The following is a 17020-nucleotide window of genomic DNA, read 5'->3' as shown; positions in this document are numbered from 1 at the left end:
ACATTACTTTGTAAGGAATCGATTTCCCTCGCCGCCATACGCCACATGCCCCACGCCACACGACACCGTACATTCACAAGCGATGACTTAGCAGGTACAACACCACCACCGCCACGACGGCAAAGTAGATCTCCGAGGTGCGGACCGCTCTCCGTGACCGCAGCAAACACACCACACCACAGGGCCGCAGACAAAGCGGGAAAAAGGGTCGAATTCGTTCTTTCGCGGGGCACACACACAACACACAGAGTGGCCCAAAGGGGGGCCCCTTTTGAAAGTAATAGTTTTAACCACATTCGGTTTTGTCCCGGGTGATTATTATGCATCGGGTTTATGGGAAGGTGATTGGTGGACAAGATGGACTGGGGGACCTAGCACGATGAAGGGAGGGATGATAGGATGGGTTGGTTGTGATGACTAGACAAGGGGTCTCCAATCCAATCCAATCCATGCCCGTGTACTGGGTATTCCCACCTCGGGTACCGTGAACGAGTAATATCCACCAAAGGATGTTCTAATCATCATGGCTGTGATCATGTCACTTCCAGCTACCAAATACCTAGAACCTGGTACCTGGTACCTGGTCCCAGAGACGGAATACCGAGCACTCGCCGTGAGCAGTTCGCCCATGCTTGTACCGACCGGCACACCGAGCACTTTGAAGGGCAAAGGGTACTTACATACCTCGTACATACTGTAAGTGTCCCTTTGTAGTGTACTGACTTACGGAGTACATATTCGATACTTGCACCTCGTAGGTGTACATGATGATGATGATAATGGAAAAGCCACACACGTACCTCATTCTCCGTAGGTAGATTGCCGACGCATTCCGCACGCCTTGCATGCATTATTGGAACAAAATGGATCCCCGTTCACTAGTGCTAGTTCATTTCTCAATGTTCTGCAACTCATGAGTAAGTACAAACAAGTAACTCCGTACACAAGGAATAATAACCCGTTACCGAAGGTGCCGAGCAACAGCCAATAACTTGCCGTTTTTACTCATACACCAGTAGCTGCACCGCTGCACCGCTTCATGCTGATGCTGCGAACAAGGACGGACTTACTTGCTGATCGTAGGATCTACCTGTAGTTACGCCCGTAACATGGTACCTAGAGGGTGTACCAAGTAGGAGCTAACTTGCCTACGAGTACCGAGTACTTGGTAAAAATCTCTCGCCAAGAGGGCCAATAGTTCTACCAACCTCTGTCCATTGAGCCCTTGCCCTGCCGTGCACTGCCCTGCCGATACCGGAAAAGACATTCTTTCTCAATATGAACATGTGAAGATCAACATGACACTTCCCGTCAGGAGAAACAAAGAAAAAGACTCTCTCAGAATGTACAGAGTATTATGGCTCAAGGTTCTCTTGTGATCTGTAATGGGAGTCTGTCTGATCATCATCATCCAAGGCCTAGATCTGTCCATGCATGCAGAATAAAGTAACGATGTACTTGGGTCGGGCAAGTAGGGTTTTTGATGAAGAATCCAAGCCCGCGTCCGTGTTGGTATTGAACCATGATAGATTGCGTCACATGGAGATGAGAGATCGTCTCGTATGGTAATTGAGGGTGATAGGCAGCTTCCAGAAGGAGACAAAACCCTTTTTTTCTCCCCTTTAGCGGAATTCCGGAGTCCTACAAGGTTAAAAAGCATGATGAACTACACTAATCTCACCAAAGAGAGTGAAAAAAAGGGGGGAGAAAGTCAGGACAGGCAGCGGGGGAACAGGGCAGGGGAGAAGTTAAAGATCTCACCGCGTAGGCCAATGGGAGGTCAAATTTCCCGTACAGCCCAGCCCCCAGAAACTTCCTTTGTCCTTCGTTTCTTCGTGCTTGATCCTCGTAGGGCTTGCGATGGTGGGGCCAAAACTCTCGAATTGGCCCGACGACGGACCGCAAACTCGATTTGCGAACTTCGGTTGGATCGACAACAAGTGGCTGAAACTTTGAGAACTTTTTCTCCGTGGGTCTAGCTAGTTAGCTAGCAAACTTGTCGATTGCTGCAAGCTATAGCTGCAGGTATAGGGAGAAAAATAAAGTAAGGGAGAAGAAGTTCTGCAGCATAAGGTTTCTGGAGAGAGAAAAACAAAGGGAGAAATGAAATGGGTTTGTGTGTAAGAGGGAGAGACAGGGAGACACTAGGCAAGATGCGGTAGAGGGCGCGAGGAAGAATCTCTCACCTGGCAAGAGCCAAACACGAACGATCTCGCTTAGCCCCCCCAATCCATCATCATCATCATCGTCGACTCATCATTCGTGGATCCACCTCCAAACTTGGCCCTGATGAGGCAAGTCTACGCTCCACAAGGTTGCCGCCATCTTGCGAAGAGCGTGTACCTGGCTACCTGGGGGACATGTAACATACCGAGTAACAAACTTCTTTGCGAGCTGGGCTCCCGCTGGATACTTGGCTTCCGGATTACTGGATCCTGTATCGCCGGCCAGGCAGCTGACGATGAAAGAAAGTCTAAAAACTTGCGCTGCTGGCTGCTGATCTCTCGAGTGTTGCGGTTACACGTTATACGTTACATGGGACCATAGCCTACAAAGACGGAAATAACTGAGACCATGCGAGTTTGAACAGAGAACAGCGTTGAGCAAAATCTTGTCTGATTGATCGTGTACTAGCTGTTATACATGGGTATCATTATCGAATTCATCATTGTGTGGACCATGGCCTTCCGAAGCAGGCTGCTGCTACCGGTACATAGGTCTCTCCAGTCTCCAGTCTGGTTTCTGGAGACGCTAAGAATACCTCCCCCTTCAAAACATAGGAAAACCTGCTCCCTTGTGTGCTTGAATAAATCGCTCATTTCGCTTTTGTCGCTATCCAGGCCGTGTGCCCACATCCCCCGAGAATTGCTTGTCGTAATAAGTAATGGTACAAGAAGACATGGCACTGTTTAGTGCGTCACGTGTACCATACTGGGTCTTCTCTCGTACGTATAGCCATATGCGCCCGGGCCACTCGAATAGGCGTATTGTGTATCGTAGCTGTACGAGTAGTCGTATTGCTGTTCCTGGAGATCTCGCAGGAGTTCCTCCTCCAAGTCCTCTTCCTGGTCGAGCAAGTCCTCCACCGCGGTAGCACATCGGTCATGAGCTAACCTCAGGCCTTCAGTGGCATCCACCCCAGTGACTCTGCAGATACTGAGAATGGAATTGAGCTTGGATCGTTGAGTCTGAAACTGGGCTTCGATTCGCTTCGAGGCTGAGATGATGGATCCATATGGGCTCGAGGATTGGGCAATGGGTGACGAAGCCACAGGGCTGGATGGTGCCGAAGAGATGGGTGAATTTGTAGGTGTGCCGGTAGTGAGATTGTAGCGAGCCGACAGGGGAGAATGAGAGGCGATCAGTGTTGCCAGTTTCCAAATATCACAGTAGATGCATTCTTCTACACATGCCGACGAGAGGACTGTCTGGGTGGCTGCCAGCTGTTGTTGGGTAGACACCATGGGCCGGAGACCCCTCAAGATCGCCGTCTTTGATTTGCAGCTTGAAGGCATTGTGTTGTGTGTTGAAAGGTTATTGATGGGAGTGTCCGACAGAGTTGCTGATATAGATAATTGTCTTGAAGGAGACGGTCGAGGGGTCATGGAATTCGAGCAGATTTGATGTCTGAGATGTAGGAGCTGGGGACACGAGACTGGGTGGATAGCTGTCGATCTTCTGTTGCATGGCAGGGAGGAAAACGACGAGGCGGGATGGGAAGGGCAAGATATAATATGCGAATCTCACTTTCGGAGGTTTAATATGATGACTACCTTAGCCCCTGGTTCATTTGGAACATCAGATTCAGGTGGAGGTAAGCAGGTGACTCTGGACTCACTCACCGTTGGAACCCTGGATGGACAGTCAGGATCAAAATGCAGCCACGCATCTGAACCCCCAAACAAGGGATGGTGGCATCCAGGTCACATTGTGCTGAGTCGAATGGGAATCATTGTTCGCGGATGCCACCACGTGGAGAGACAGGGATGGGCGTGAATGCGAGAATGCGGGCACCAGCTTTTGACGGTGAGCGAGACAAGAGTGACGGTGGTGACAGCAGATGGTGCCATGGTGGATGGTGGTGTTGGTCACTTGTCCCGAGAAGAGAAATTAGTGGGGAATTTACAAGTAGGAGCAAAAGGACAAAAGGACCCCAAGGGCCAAAGGGCACAAATGCCCAACCACTTAGCGGTCAAGTTGGGTGGCTAGGGGCCTCGAAAAGCGAAGCAAGCCTAGCAAGCCTCCAGCAAGCCACCCAGAGATCAAGGGCGATCCTTGACTAGGAGCAGCCCCTTCCTGGTCTCGCTAAGCGTCGTGACTGGTTCAACCGGTGCCCGTAAAGTTCACCCCGGGCAGCCCTGGTGGCCTTGTGCCTCTGTGACGTGCAGCCCCGGGGTTCATTTGTGGTTACTCGGTGATGGCTAGGCAGATTCCACGGCCACAGACGGCGGTGAGTCGAGTGGATTAAAGCAGCTCAAGGTTAGTCATCTGCAGGTAGCGTCTCCGGAACAGTCCATTTGGTAAAGACTCTCTTCCCTTTTCGCTCACCTCACTCAGCCCTCACCTTCTCCCTCACTCTGGTCCTCACTCTTGGTCTCTTTATCGCCATGTCGCCAATTCATTCTTCCCCCCCCGGTATTATGACTGATTACGTCCGGGATCAAAACACTTTGCCTCATTCTCGACCGGTTCTGTATCTGGTCGAATTCCTTCACTCAGCACTGTTCCGTCTGAGGACAATGCGAATCCACAAACTCAGTATCTCCCATGATCATCCTGCAAACCTCCAGCCCCTCCAGCAGCCCAACTAGTGAGGCAGCCCTCAAACCTTCCCAGGGTCCAGCCGCACCATACCTCATGCCGCAGACCTTGTGCCGCTTTTTCCTCGGAAGGCGTCAACCGCAGTGACGATATTTTCATCCCCCGGCTCATCTTTTGTTGGCTTCAGTCCTGCGCATCACACAATCTTTGCCTTCTCTGAAGTATTCTCCTAATGATACCTGTCCTGGATCCCTGAAGAGCTAGGGCCGCAGTCACACAGCACCTTGCCTTTCGGACTCAGATCTTATCCCGTACGCCAACTTCCGTGGGTGCTGCCGCTATTGCGGGTACCCTTCTCCGCTCTCTGTCAGCCCTACTTCCTCGCTCCACTTAGAACTTGCTGTTGCCCCTCAAGCCCTCCTACCTCGTTTAAGACCGGTGTGTTATTGCTTTCCGCATCGAGATTGTCTGTATCGTCATGCATCCTTTGCTCGGTCCCTGTCTCGGCACCTCAAAACATTCAGCTATCTCAGCTGCCGTCCTTAGCCACTCGAAGCGAGGTGGACACAGGTATGGTGGAAGAAGTAATCATGCCTCTCTGGTGATAAAGAGCTTGAAATGTACATGGCAGACTGAACCCGGGGTAGCATACAAGAATCTATACGAACCGGCTAACGACATGTCAACATTGCCTGGCGTATGAACCGCGTCTCGTGTCCTTGTTTATCGGTGCCACCGTCACACCCTGTACTACGCAAAAACAGCCTTCTGAGTCATTCCCCTGGGGCCTTGAGTGACATGCAGTAAGGGGGAGGCCAAGTGCAGCGAGTCCACTTCTTGAATGTTATGGTTTCAGGAGAACATGGTTTGACCACAGCCTAGATCGAAAATGTTCCAGAACAATCTCTAGGCCATTTCAATCTCAGAGAGGTAGGTACTAGGGAATTGACTTCCGTCTGATACTGGGAAGTTCCGGATGCTGCTCCTTACCTGCGACGCAGGGGTTCGTCGTTGAGCCATGAGGAAGAGCTTGTTGACGGTCCAGACAATGATGTTCGCTAAGATGCTCAAGGTCTATCTGACTCCTGTTCTCACCAAAGCATTTTGGGGAACTTGTCAAACTCTCGTTTACCCTGCCCAGACGCAGCTGCAGACACAACTTTTACGAACCACCCCGAAACCGCATCGAGGATACCCGGTGAAGGCCGAGATATCAAGGCATGTGCGACGGAAAAGACTCATTGCATCTCGCCCCAACAAACATTGGGTCGTAAAAAAAGCCCGACCCAGGTACATGATCCCCGAGTGATGAAAAATGGCATCCCCATGTCTGCCTACAATGGACAAGGGACAGCGGACAGCGCAGGTGGTGACACAAAGACGACAATACCCGATGCCGGTTTATCTGCAAGGGGAAATACTGCCACAGTAATGCCATCGCAACCCATCACTGACTGACTGACCGACCGCATTTTGCGTGGATCCGGTTACACGACGTGATGCCCCAGCCACCTACCCACCCCCCTCCTGTTCCTGCATCTTGCCTTCACCGCTGCTCGCTCGTTTACACAGGGGAACCCAAGTGAGGATGTTTGCAGAGAAGGAGGAAAATCCGGCCCCGAGTCTTTTTGGGGAGTTGAAGTTGGAAATGCTATCCTGCTGCACGTGTCCTTGATATTTCCCATTCCCCTAAGGGAAAGGGAACAGGGGAAAACTGAACAGAGCAGAGCAGAGCAGTGCGGAAAGGATTGGGTCTTTTGGACATCGAATCTCGGACCTCGAAATGGATTTGTTTGTCTTCCTCTTCCTCCCCTCTTCCTCCTCCTCCTTCTCCTTCACTTCCTCCTGCCTCTTCTTCCTCGGACATCATCCACAATCGACCGAGAACAAACAAACAACAGGTAAAAAGGAAATACTGAAGTTTCTCGGGACGGATAAATGAACAGCTGGATCGATGGATATTAGACAGTGATGGCGGGAAAGATATACACTGTGTCTACACATACACATACACACAGAGAGAGAGAGATACTTCTGTTTCGTCCATGCGAGGCTGCCAGATAGATATCGTGATCATGATCATGATCTACGCCGCTCACCCTCCACCCCTACGCCCGCACGCAGCACCGTCGCATGTATATATATACACATATACACATATACATGGGCCTCGATTCCGGATGGCAGATCAATGTACGTGAACATATTCCAACGGCGTGCGTACGGACGTAGCCTTGCACGTCTCCGCCGGCAGTGGCTGTGATGAAATATCAAACTTGAGTGGATGTGCTTTGCTCTGCTTTGCTTAGCTGGCTAGCTAAGGTACCTTACCTACTGCCTACTGGCTAGGTATTCAGCTATCGACACTATTTTCTCTGCTGCTCTGCTGCTCTGTCAACAGCCAACCACATTTCTTCGTTGGTCAGGTCTGATCGTTTTTTTTTTTGGAACCAAGGACTGTCTGTGAGTTACATTCCTGCGCATGGTGCTCGTAAACAGGACTCATGGATGGCATCAACCACAAACGCGCTAGACAACCAATATCTCATGGGTCTGTCTGGGAGCGTCGCATGCCCATCCTCCCAGCGTCTCATGACCCAGCCTAGTATCTTGGTGGTGGTGGTGCACCGTAGCCACCCTGTTGTGGGGGATAGCCTCCCTGTGGTCCACCTTGCGGAGGTCGTCCATAACCGCCCGGTTGCTGTCCTCCATAGCCACCTTGAGGCTGGCCGTAGCCGCCCTGCTGTGGGGGATAGCCACCTTGACCGGGAGGACCACCGTAACCGCCTTGAGGTTGTCCATACCCGCCGCCTGGAGCACCTCCATATTGTCCCGGAGGTGGAGCACCATAACCACCGCCTGGAGGTCCTCCATAGCCGCCAGGGCCACCTTGAGGAGGTCTCGCACCAGCTTTCTCGTCTTTGGTGTCGTAGCTCGAGTCGATACTACCGAGGAGGAGTTTGATAAGCCAGAGTTCGGGGGACAACTGGACAGGTGGATTAGCACGAGACATCTCGTCAGCTTCGACTTCGTAGTCTGTAGATCGTCACGTCAGCAAGAAAAGCCCTTCTGCTCTGCAGTCCAGTTTGGAGCTGCTCCCGAGGTAAATACATACTGGATGTGCAATCAATGATGTCACCGATAGTAGGCTCTTCATCGAGTTTTCCCAGAAACTCTCTCGCTTTCAGGTCATTGCCGACTTGTGCAAACTGGAATGCCAACGCTCCCTTGCCGTACCGCGGATTGCGCGCCAACTCGCTCGATGCCGCCGCAATGATCTTAGCCACATCGGACGAGCTTTCGCCCGTAGGTTGACCATCGGTGATGGTGATGACCAACACGGGCTTGCGCAAGGTCCCACGTCGGGCATTCTCCAGTACAAGAGGTCCGAGGATCTTGTTTTGTAATTCGCGACCCATGGGTGTGAGGCCAGAAAAGCGGGTACGCGCAATCATCTCATTGACTTGCTGCTCATTGCGAATGTTGTTGCCCTGGTCAGGAGAGTTCATGAAGCGGACTTGAATGCCATCGTCGTCGAAGAGGGAGGTGGCAAATGCGACACGTGACAATATCAACTTGAGGTCATCAATACGTTCTCCATTCTCTTCGAATTGCATGGATCCACTGTCATCAATGTACAAGATCACGTCGTACAGGGCCAACTTGACAATGTCCGAGGCTATTTCAGGAGAGATCCTCCAGGCCGCGGCCAACTGAGCGACTTGTTGAGCGGCGCGGTTAGCGATCTGGTCGAGCATGGGATGGCCTGGTGGGTAGAAATTCTGAAGTCCTTTCTCTTGAATGGTGGCTTGGAGAAGTTGCTTGTAGGCGCCCACATTACCGACCGGAGCTACAGGCGGGCCGCCGGGGGCGCCACCAGGGGGAGCACCGCCGTACTGCTGAGGGGGAGGGCCGCCGCCATATTGTTGAGGAGGACCACCAGGAGAGGGGCCGCCAGGGTATGGAGGTTGTTGTCCCTAACGACAAAGGAATGTTAGTATGATGGCTCAAGAAAGACCATGCAGGTATGGGCAAGAGGCAAGAGTGCAATGTGTAGGAACGAACATATCCATATCCACCAGTTGGTTGCTGCTGCTGCTGGTACTGCTGTTGTCCGTATTGATTCTGTGGTTGTTGATACTGCGATTGATAGGATTGATATGCTGGCTGCGGTGACTGATACCCCCCCTGCTGCTGGGGGACACCTAGCTGTTGACCATACGGCGGCTGTTGCGATTGCTGTTGAGGCGCTTGCCACTGCGGAGGCTGGTAAGGTTGAGGAGATGCACTAGGTCGAGGAGGAACCGCAGGCTGATTATAAGGTGACGGAGGCGGTTGTGGCTGTTGCTGCTGATACGGCGGTTGAGAGGGGTACGGTGGCTGCGGGGTTGGTGCACCAGGATATGCAGCTCCTGGCTGAGTTTGCTGCGCGATGCGAGAGAACTTGCTCATGTTTTGCAAGAGGAATACTTCTGAGGTCGGCGGATGGAAAAAGTGTCGAGATGGAGACAGGAGGTTGAAGAAGGATAAAATGGTGTGCGGTATGGCCGGCGCAGCGCAGGACGGGATGACGCAACCAAAAGGTGATTTGGGTGGAATTGGGTGAAATAAAATTTAATTGCAAATGACTAGAAACGCGCTTACCGGTTGACCTGGTCTGGGAGCCCCAGCACCAGCTCCAGCACCAGCACCAGGGCCAGAAGCTGGAGGACCACCTGGATATGCTTGATATTGCTGCTGACCAGGCTAGACAACAAAACCGCCGACGTCAGTCTTTGTCAGTTGTTACAAAGGTCAGTCTTTAGCTCACGTAGCCACCACCGGGAGCACCTCCAGGGGGAGGGGCACCGCCGGGTACAGGAGGACCGCCGGGATATGCAGCCTGTGCTGCGGCGAGTTTCGAAGCCAGCTATACACGTCATCAGTTAGGAGGAGTGAGCTTGATTGATTGCAAAACCAAGTCATGTTATGAGGCGAAGAGGCGCGAACAGGGTGGTGATTTGGGCATGAACTGGTACGAGGAGGAATGGGTATTGGTGCGGGGCAGATCAAGGGGGGGGAAGATGAGCTGAATGATGGTACTTACACCCATGATTGAGATGCTGTTGCTGGTCAAGATTCAAGAGGAAGAGAAGAGCAAGGTAGAGATGAGAAGAGGGAGTTTCAGATGGACGTTGAACAACCCTTTTAAAGGGGGAACCAAGTTACTGAAATTCACAAAACTTGTGATGATGGCCACGGTCTGAGGGACATACCATTCCACCAGCCCTGGTGACAAGGAGGGGTTTAGCCTGCAGCTTAGTGACAGGGCTGTGCTAGCTGAGCTACAGGGGGGAAAAAGGTCACTAAGTAGCGGGGGGCCTAGCTCCTCACCTTACCTGCACAAGTTCCTAGGTGCCTGGGCACTCCTTATAGGCGAGCTGGTACCTATTTTGTCCTCGGTCTCAGACCCATCGGCAGAGTTTCCTTGGTGAGCGGGCCGACTTGTTTACGTGATTCTGTGGATCTTGTTATTGGCTGGTGCTTTAGCTCGTAGCCTAGCTAATCAGGGTTTAGCCTCGATGTCGCGTCCGAGATCTCTTCGAGAGATTTGCATCCATATCGGAAGTGTCATTTCCTCCCAGGGCCATTCTGGTCCTTGAGACCCGACTCGTACTCCTTTGGTCTGTTGAATGGATACTCTGAATGGATTGAAATACTACAATCCAAAATCTGCCCCACGAAAAAAAACCAGACGAAAAAGGAAATCCAAAACCCGCCGGGTTGCAGTGCATTATCCTGCTTCCAAGCGAACCATCTGAGCCTCAAGCTTCTCGATCTGCGCTCTAGTCCAGACCGTGTCACGGTGGGAGACGCCGAGAAGAAGAGTCTGGCCAGCTAATGCCTGCTGGTGCAATTTCCTGGCTTCAACTTTGTCAAATTCCTCCACGACAAAGGCCAGGTCGTTGATTGCCCAAAGGGTATCGTGATGGTCCATGCCCAGGACTCTTTCCCGTCCCTCAAGGCAGATGCGGTGGTGCTGTGCACTTTCGACAAATCTTCCTTGGTCGCGGTAGCATCGGCCTATGTCAGCCGTGGCCCAGAGGACGTGAGGATGGTCGGCACCGAGGAGCTTCTCCTGAATGGCAATGGCCTCTCTGTGGCGTGATATTGCAGTCACGGGGTCCCCCAGTTGTCGATACGCTCGTGCCAGTGTGTTCAAGGTCCAAGCCACTTGCAATTCGTCTCCAGACGTCTCCAAGACGGCAAGTGCTCGCAGATGCATCGAGATGGAGTCTGGAGTGCGCTTCAAGTGTCTATACATACGGCCAAGCTCGTTGACCGTCCAGATTGTTTCCGGATGGCTAGTTCCCAGATGCTTCTCCTGGATCGCGAGTGCCTTCTCTTGCGTAGAAGCTGCCAGCTCGACTTTCTGCTGTTGGTCGTATATAATTCCCAAGCTGTTCAACAACCAAACCGTCGACAGCTCGTCCTGCTGGGGAGATTCCTGTTTCCTCCGCAGAGCCTCGGTCATCCATCTCTCACCTTGATCGAGCCTGTTGCTCATGGTATATTCTCGGGAGAGGTCTCTGATGACCATCAGCTTTTCAAAGTACGTTACCTTGGCTCTGCCGGTGCTGTCTGTCTCTGAGCCGAAATCTTGCTGTTCTTCGACGTTCTCTACATCCAATAAGATCTGCTCAACATCTCGAATCCAATCTAGGCGATCATCGCGCTCCCGCTGCCCCGCGGATGCCCATTTGCAGAGCTGTTTTTGGAGTTTGACCAGGTGTTGCAAAGGGAAGACTGATGCTTCACCAAACAGTTGCCGCTCGATCCAGCTTAAGCGACGTCGACGGCATGCCAAGTAGCTGTGCATCATCTCATCGAGCTCGGGTTCATATCTGGATCGTACCAGGTGGTACGCCCAGAAGGACATGGCGTATTCAGATAACGGGAATAAGACGTCGGTTGCGAGGTTGGTCTCCATCTCGGCAGCCTGGAGAAGGTACCTGAGACATACATTTGCAATATGAGAGTGGCCATCTGCCTTTCGAAAGGGCAAGCTCGATCCGTCGTCACTTTCTTGCGCAGAATGATCTTCGGTCACATCCAACAGAAATTCCCGAACGGAAATGTGTACAAATCTGAAGATATCCTGGTCTGGGAGGTATTCAACCAGAGGACTGCAAATTTCCAGCATCGCCTCTTTAAATGGCATCTTTTCGATCCTGCCAACAGCCAAGGCTGCTGTCAACTCATTCCAACCGACTGGGCGGGCGGCGCAACACATCCAGGTCAAGAATCTCTTAGTGAGCCTTTGACTTTGGCGGGACCTTGTTTTGAATCGTTCCAAGATGGCGTTGTAGGTCAAATTCAAGCCCACCGGGTGGTTGGAGATTATATCCATCGCATCGTAGGTGCTCGTCGCTGACGTCAAAGACTGTAAAAGAAGGCTGGCCCAGAGGAACATGCCATCTGCTCCTTGGGAGAGTTTAGCAAACATTTTGTCATGCAATTCCGCATCAACAAAGTCGAGCTTGGACAATTGACTTGTGACGAACATGTCAATGTCAGCTCTTGTGTCTCTCGACTTTATTTTCAAGATGGAGTGTGGATGAGAACCAAGTCGCCTGGTTAATCGAGGTAAGTCTCTGCTCAATATCAAGGTGCGAATAGTCACTGTAGACCCGGTGAGTGCGAGGATGTCCCGCAGTACCTCGTCCGGGCTCTCGGCCTCGTCTAACCCATCTATCAAGATATAGATTTCATCTAGGAGGCCACAGAGAGACGTGATGAGGAGGAGAGGTTGGTCGGCCATTGAAAGTCGAGGCCTCGCGCATTTCGTCGACCTGTTGTAGGATTCGAGCACCACCTCTGGCAGGTCTTCAAACTGGGCTATTATTTGTGCGATCAAGGTGGCCAGGATGGAGATGGTGGTCCGGTTCTGCTGAGAATTTTGGGAACAGTAAAAGAAGGCAACAGGTTTGAGCTCATGAGCATTTCGAGAGGTTTGGATGTGCTCGATTATGGAAGTACTTAGGACCGTCTTACCCGAGCCTGGTGGTCCGACAATCCACAAGATGCGGTTGTCGATGGATTGGCACCACTCTCGGAAGAGATGGTGATCAAGGAGCCATTGGCCGCACGACGAGATTCGCCGATTCGATTCTCTGAGGAAGTCATCTTGTGCATCGGCTGGAGACAGCCACCTCGAAATGTTCTGCCGCGCCTCCAGATACCCTTTCCAGAGGTCAACAACTTTGGTGTCGTTTGATAGCGCGATCTCGTTATCTAAAACGAGCGTGTGTCGAGAAAGAGCTCTGAGAGTGTCACGGAAATCAAGGTCGAACGTTCGCCAGACGTTTCTCCAAAGCAAGCTGAGGCCTACCACCTGTAAGCGTCCGAGACTGGTTTTTCGAGAAAACAGAACCAACTGACCGCGTTTGGAAAATACAGTCTTTGCTTTGTGCAGAAACACCAGGGTATCATAGTATACCTCTGCCAGTGCGGCCTGGAAACGAACATGGCCCTTGAGAAGCTTCTCGTACTCGGCATAGAGTGAGACTTTATCGCTGATATCTTCGATTGCATGGATCAACCTCTCCAGATACTGGGAATGGGCTGAAGAAACCTAAGACTGCGTCAACACTATCCAGCGGTGGTTCTATTGTAGAGGAATGGACGAACCACCAACACTGCTCTCACCAACCCCCACACGAGGGAGAATGGTACAGGTCGCGCCTGCGTCGCCGAGTCCAGGGCTCGCCCATACCGCTCGAGAAAGTCCAGGAAGGGTCCAATCCGGGACTGGATCTTGCGGGTGCGACTGGAAGCCGCTTGCTTCCGTTCCAGCCGTTGGACCTCGGAAACAACGTCTTCGAACTGTGTGTGTTGAAACTGCGCTTGCTCGTCAACACCGAGGGTGGCACGAAAACGTTCAAACGAGATCTGCAGGGGCTGAGGGAGAGGTCGGTGAGGCTGAACTACTTGGGACATTTGCACCATCTGCGCCATTGCCCACAGACAACACGACCTTGGTAAGTAGAAGAGCGACACGGAGACGGACTGGCAGGACTGGCATTGCAAAAGTTCCAATCCTTCCCAAAGTGAGGCATGAAATTCCAGGCCGTTAGTGTCGACTACCGCTTCACTGTTCTGACATGTGGAGGAGAACTACCGACAGAGCAAACAGCCTGATAGTTCCACACGTTACCTTTTTCTTTTGATGAGGGTGCCCCGGCAGTACAATGGTTTCTCTGGGATGGCAAGTTCAAGGGAGGATTCCTGTCTCGTCGTGCATTGAGCCCGTAGAACCGGTGAACCCAATGTGCTGGCGTCCACACCCTCTACGAGGTATACTATCACCGTTGAAGAAGTTCGCGGTAGAAGCTAAGGGACCAACCCTCTGAGGTGGCACTGCAGCTCGGGGTACTTGACCAGTTATTGTCCCCCCCAATGAAAAGTGAGTATACTCCTCCCGCATGAACGCCCACTGCACTGCGCCTTAGGCAGCAATCCCGCAGGGGGCGCCGCTTGGGATTGGCACTGACAGCGCACTGGAACACCTCAAGACAAGCCAATATCTTGAAGGAAGCGTGCCAGATTTCGAATGCATGTACAAATCAGCCTTAAGCGACGGCCTTGATCCATTCTCAGCCTCACCACTTTTGCGCCCACACACCTCTTTCGATGGTGACCTCTTCGCGGAGAGATTGCGTCGTCACCAAACACGAGGATCGAGGGAATGAGCTGGCCGAATACTCTGTGTTGGTTAATGTCCTTAGCCTGCGCCTGCCCAAGGACCTGAACAAGACGTGGTCCCATATGGGCTATGGATGAGGCTCAGCAGAATGGGTTGAGGTCGCCCTTCTTCTCTCAGTGGACCGAGTATTCGTCTTGGTACGTACCCCGGATCTATAAATCCAGTGTCGATATTGCAATACGACACCTCATTCCTTCGGCATCAATTTCCTCCTCTTTGAACGATAGCTGCCTCGAAAATCATCATCTTACAACAATCTATATACTTCAACTCAGCCCACAACTCCATCAACCATGGCGCACGCAATCTCGCCCCATGATCTGACGGAGAAATTCATTGCTCAATTTACCGCCAAGTTGAAAAGCACCGACTTGGTCACTCTGCTCAGTAGCCATCTTCAACAGAAGGATGCCGACTCACGCATTCTGCACATCGACCCGTCGGTCCTGGAGTTGCACCTCGAGCTCCTGGCCTACGAGAATGCCATCAAAGTCGCGTGCACCTTCCCGACCAAGCTTGCAGAGAGACTGGCCCAGCGACAGGGAAATGTTCCAAATCAAAGGAGAGAGAACCACCATGCAGTACCGGGTCGCACGATTGAGCAACACGTCAACGGCGGCCTTTCGAAGCCAGAGCCTCATCACCAACCGGCCCTGGATGCGGTTCAGACAGCCAAAGCCCCCGTCAACAGCGCCTCCACGAAGAACGAGCCAGATCAGGCATTTTCTTACCTGGTCAAGGAGGCGACAAAGCAGTCTGGAAGAGAGGAAGTCAAGAAATCTACATCTCGACCAGATAGCAACGGCCGCGCTTCACTCAACCATGAAGCCTCACGGCCAAACATGAACACGGCACCAAGTCCAAGCCCAGCGAACGGCCACAGGACCGGTCCCACGAGCTTCTAGCTGGGCAGAATGTGATAGAGTCTCTGTTGGACACTAGCTGGGACGTGTGGGACGGCGGTCAGATGACTGGTCTCTGTGGCACCCACTGTCATCGCGAACAACCAGCTTTGAATCACGAATACTGACGACTCAGAGGGCCAGAGCGGATGGACTGGAGGAAAGGGACCACCTAGAGAGCTGCAGATGAAGAGATGGGCTTCGGGACAGAGGACACTACCTAGATGCCGGTGCCTGACTCAGTGTGGAGGATTTTGCAAAAAGTGCAACACTGTCTTTCCAGTAGATAGGTTCCATACGAGTCGATAGATACCACACGAGTAGATAGTTTCCATAGAGTACAAAGTGTGATATGGGTTTATATGTAAAGGTCAATTGGATCACGACGATCCCAAATAAAGCTCTATCCACACGCTATTCTGTGCCCCTCATAGAGTTGTAATGACTCCTTTCCAAATCCTCATCATGAGCTCCCTCTCCTCCCTATGGCTTGCATTGCACCATTGTCACAGTTACAAGTTACAGTGACATTGACAGTGACATCGTGCAGTTTATACAGCTCAACTTGTAAGGCCTCTTTACAGATCTTGTTGGAAAATTCCCCCCTTACCAGCGTCAGGTCGTTCCAAAAGTGTCGCTCCCTCTATTGTCTGAGTGCTTCTGCCTGTCACCCGTCACCCAGTCTGATTGTCCAAAGCAGCCACGAACAATTCAATCAACTGTTCCCCACCAACGTGCCGGAAAAAGTCAGCCTCGTGTTCAGCTTTTTCCTCTCTCGGGGTTACAGTTGGGAACGAACGGAGGACTCACGTATTTGGTATACTTGGTATTCCCGGCAGCGGGCTGCAAAATGGCCATCTTCTCGTCCAGGCGGTCGGGGGAACAATACACCATCTGCTCCAGTCCGGGACTGTTTTCGAGCTCGCTGATAAACCCCAAGGCTTTGTCGCTGCTTCCGACGCGGGAGATGATGAAGACGACAGACCCGTCGCCGAAATTCGTGCCCGACAGGTCCTGTTTGCACTGTCGAATCTTGTCGCGCAGCGTTTCGCGATGTTCGCCGTAGGGCTGTGATGGCGAGGTATCAATCAATCAATCAGTCAGTCTCGGATTTGAAAACCCGTTTATGTGGCTTCAAAGAGCTCCCCTTACAACAAACGAGAAAGGGGAAGGAAAAGAAAAATCACCAAGAGACCTCCGAGGATGTTTCAAGCGCTATGTCATGTCTGACTTACCTCGCCGTCGGTGATGATGACCACAATCAAGGGCGTATCAAAAGTCCCCCGCCTCACCTTCTCAACGACCATGGGCCGTATGATCTTGTCATGCAACTTGTTTCCGAGTTGCGTGATCCCTCTCCATCGGACACTCGCGACTTTCTGTACAATGTCGTCTGGCTGTCTCAAGTCGTCGAGCCGCGAATCCCGGGTATAATTGAGGAAGCGGATGGAGATGCCCGTGTCTTCGAACAAAGTCGCGATTTCCACGACGCGCTTCAGGGTAGTTTGCAGTGCTGGAATTCGATTTTCGTCTCGCATCGAAGTGCTATCATCTGTGGTGAAGCACGCACGATTTAGCCAGAGCGAAAATGCAACCCCCCCCCCCCCCCCCC

The 17020-nt window shown here is 52.1% G+C and overlaps 3 protein-coding genes across 3 annotated transcripts; 1 reads left to right on the top strand and 2 right to left on the bottom strand.

Moving 5' to 3' along the window:
• Window positions 1–2909: 2909 nt before the first annotated feature.
• On the bottom strand, window positions 2910–3515 carry AYO21_08468 (hypothetical protein; the record flags this gene model as incomplete). Its single annotated transcript, XM_022658411.1, has 1 exon — window positions 2910–3515. One exon carries the CDS (start codon window positions 3513–3515, stop codon window positions 2910–2912), a length of 606 nt encoding a protein of 201 aa, XP_022509235.1.
• Window positions 3516–7363: 3848 nt separating this feature from the next.
• On the bottom strand, window positions 7364–13758 carry AYO21_08467 (hypothetical protein; the record flags this gene model as incomplete). Its single annotated transcript, XM_022658410.1, has 8 exons — window positions 7364–7797; window positions 7877–8738; window positions 8827–9204; window positions 9406–9507; window positions 9572–9670; window positions 10556–13128; window positions 13183–13375; window positions 13450–13758. The coding sequence occupies 8 exons, from the start codon at window positions 13756–13758 to the stop codon at window positions 7364–7366; spliced, it is 4950 nt and encodes a 1649-aa protein (XP_022509234.1).
• A 1041-nt stretch (window positions 13759–14799) lies between these two features.
• AYO21_08466 (hypothetical protein) lies at window positions 14800–15411 on the top strand (the record flags this gene model as incomplete). The annotated part of the gene is made up of 1 exon (XM_022658409.1): window positions 14800–15411. The coding sequence occupies one exon, from the start codon at window positions 14800–14802 to the stop codon at window positions 15409–15411; it is 612 nt and encodes a 203-aa protein (XP_022509233.1).
• Between the last annotated feature and the right edge of the window lie 1609 nt (window positions 15412–17020).

Source organism: Fonsecaea monophora (assembly GCF_001642475.1).
Source record: "Fonsecaea monophora strain CBS 269.37 chromosome Unknown Scaff74, whole genome shotgun sequence".
Lineage (NCBI taxonomy): Eukaryota > Fungi > Ascomycota > Eurotiomycetes > Chaetothyriales > Herpotrichiellaceae > Fonsecaea > Fonsecaea monophora.
The sequence above is the reverse complement of the archived record's forward strand: the minus strand, read 5'-3'. Positions and strand labels throughout refer to the sequence as shown.